At 43.2% G+C, this 1,931-nt stretch overlaps 1 protein-coding gene across 1 annotated transcript; it reads left to right on the forward strand.

Moving 5' to 3' along the window:
* Positions 1–306: 306 nt before the first annotated feature.
* On the forward strand, positions 307–1,293 carry LOC481849 (glyceraldehyde-3-phosphate dehydrogenase-like). The gene has a single exon (XM_038553380.1). It carries the CDS (start codon positions 307–309, stop codon positions 1,291–1,293), a length of 987 nt encoding a protein of 328 aa, XP_038409308.1.
* The last annotated feature ends 638 nt before the right edge of the window (positions 1,294–1,931 follow it).

Here is a 1,931-nt window from a genome sequence, read left to right on the forward strand (position 1 = left end):
GGGTTCCAGGATCCCAAGATCATGACCTGAGATGAAGGCAGATACTTAACCAACAGGGATACCCAGACACTCCATCCTTGACTTAACTTTTAATGTGATTATCCACTTTGATTTTCTGTAATACCTACCATAAAGTGAGACTTAGAAGTAGCTCCTTCTTTCCTTTCTCAAGTAATATCATTAATAAAACTAAGAAAAGCTGATTTTTATCTTCTCTTAAAATATACATTTCAGGTTCTCTGCTCCTTCCTGGTCGACAGGGAGCCACATGTTCTGGTGTAGTGCCAGCCGCCTCCGAGAGACACAATGGTGAAGCTCGGAGTGAATGAATTTGCCCATATTGGGCGCCTGGGCACCAGGGCTGCTTTTAACTCTGGCAAAGAGGATATTGTTACCATCAATGATTCCTTCATTGACCTCAACTACATGGTGTACATGTTCCAGTATGATTCTACCCACGGCAAATTCTATGGCATGGTCAAGGCTGAGAACGGGAAACTTGTCATCAATGGGAAGTCCATCTCCATCTTCCAGGAGCGACATCCCGCCAACAACAAATGGGGTGATGCTGGTGCTGAGTATGTTGTGGAGCCCACTGGGGTCTTCACCACCATGGAGAACGCTGGGGCTCACTTGAAGAGTGGGGCCAAGAGGGTCATCATCTCTGCTCCTTCTGCTGATGCCCCCATGTTTGTGATGGGTGTGAACCACGAGAAATACAACAAGTCTCTCAAGATTGTCAGCAATGCCTCCTGCACCACCAACTGCTTGGCTCCTCTGGCCAAAGTTATCCATGACCACTTTGGCATCGTGGAGGGCCTAATGACCACCGCCCATGCCATCACTGCCACCCAAAAGACCATGGGTGGCACCTCTGGGAAGCTGTGGCCTGAAGGCAGAGTACCTGTGCAGAACATCATCCCTGCTTCCACTGGCGCCGCCACGGCTGTGGGCAAGGTCATCCCTGAGCTGAAGGGAAAGTTCATTGGCATGGCCTTCCGTGTCCCCACCCCCAACATGTCAGTTGTGGATCTGACCTGCCCCCTGGAGAAAGCTGCCAAATATGACAACATCAAGAAGGTGGTAAAGCAGGCCTCAGAGGGCCCTCTCAAGGGCATCCTGGCTGAGGACCAGGTTGTCTCCTGTGACTTCAACAGTGACACCCACCCTTCCATCTTTGACACCGGGGCTGGCATTGCCTTCAATGACCACTTGGTCAAGCTAATCATACAGTATTCATCTTTTTCTATCTTACTTATTTCACTCATCACTTACTTCATTGAACGGCCTTAAGGTCCATCCATGTTGTCACAAATGGTAGGATTTCCTCATTTTTTAGTGCTTAAATAATATTCCATTGTGTATACACACCCACACCCACACACAACTCTTTTATCTGTATATACATTGATGGACACTTAGGTGTTTCCATGTCTGGTTATTGTAAATAATGCTACTATGGACATGAGGGTGCAAATATCTCTTTAAGTTAGTATTCTCATTTCCTTTGGATATATTTCCAGAAGTGGAATTGTTGGATCATATGGTAGTTCCATTTTTAATTTTTTTAAGATCTTGCATACTGTTTTCCATTGTGGCTATAGCAGTTTCTAATCCCACCAGCAGAATTCCCTTTTATCCATGTCCATGCCAGCATTTGTTATCTCTTGTCTTTTTGTTAATAGCCATTCTAACAGGTGTGGGGTGATATCTCATTGTGGTTTCAGAATAATCCTTTATTAATCTCAGAATTAAAAAAGTTTTCTAAATATAATACAAAAAAACTTCACAGAAGCCATGAAATAACATATTGATAAATTTCATTACTTGAAAATAAAAATTTAAGTAATGACTGCTTGGTTAAAATCACCATAAGAAAAATCAATATAAAGACAAACTAGAAAATAATTGCAACTTTTAGATAAAAAGTA

Source organism: Canis lupus, chromosome 12 (assembly GCF_011100685.1).
Source record: "Canis lupus familiaris isolate Mischka breed German Shepherd chromosome 12, alternate assembly UU_Cfam_GSD_1.0, whole genome shotgun sequence".
Lineage (NCBI taxonomy): Eukaryota > Metazoa > Chordata > Mammalia > Carnivora > Canidae > Canis > Canis lupus.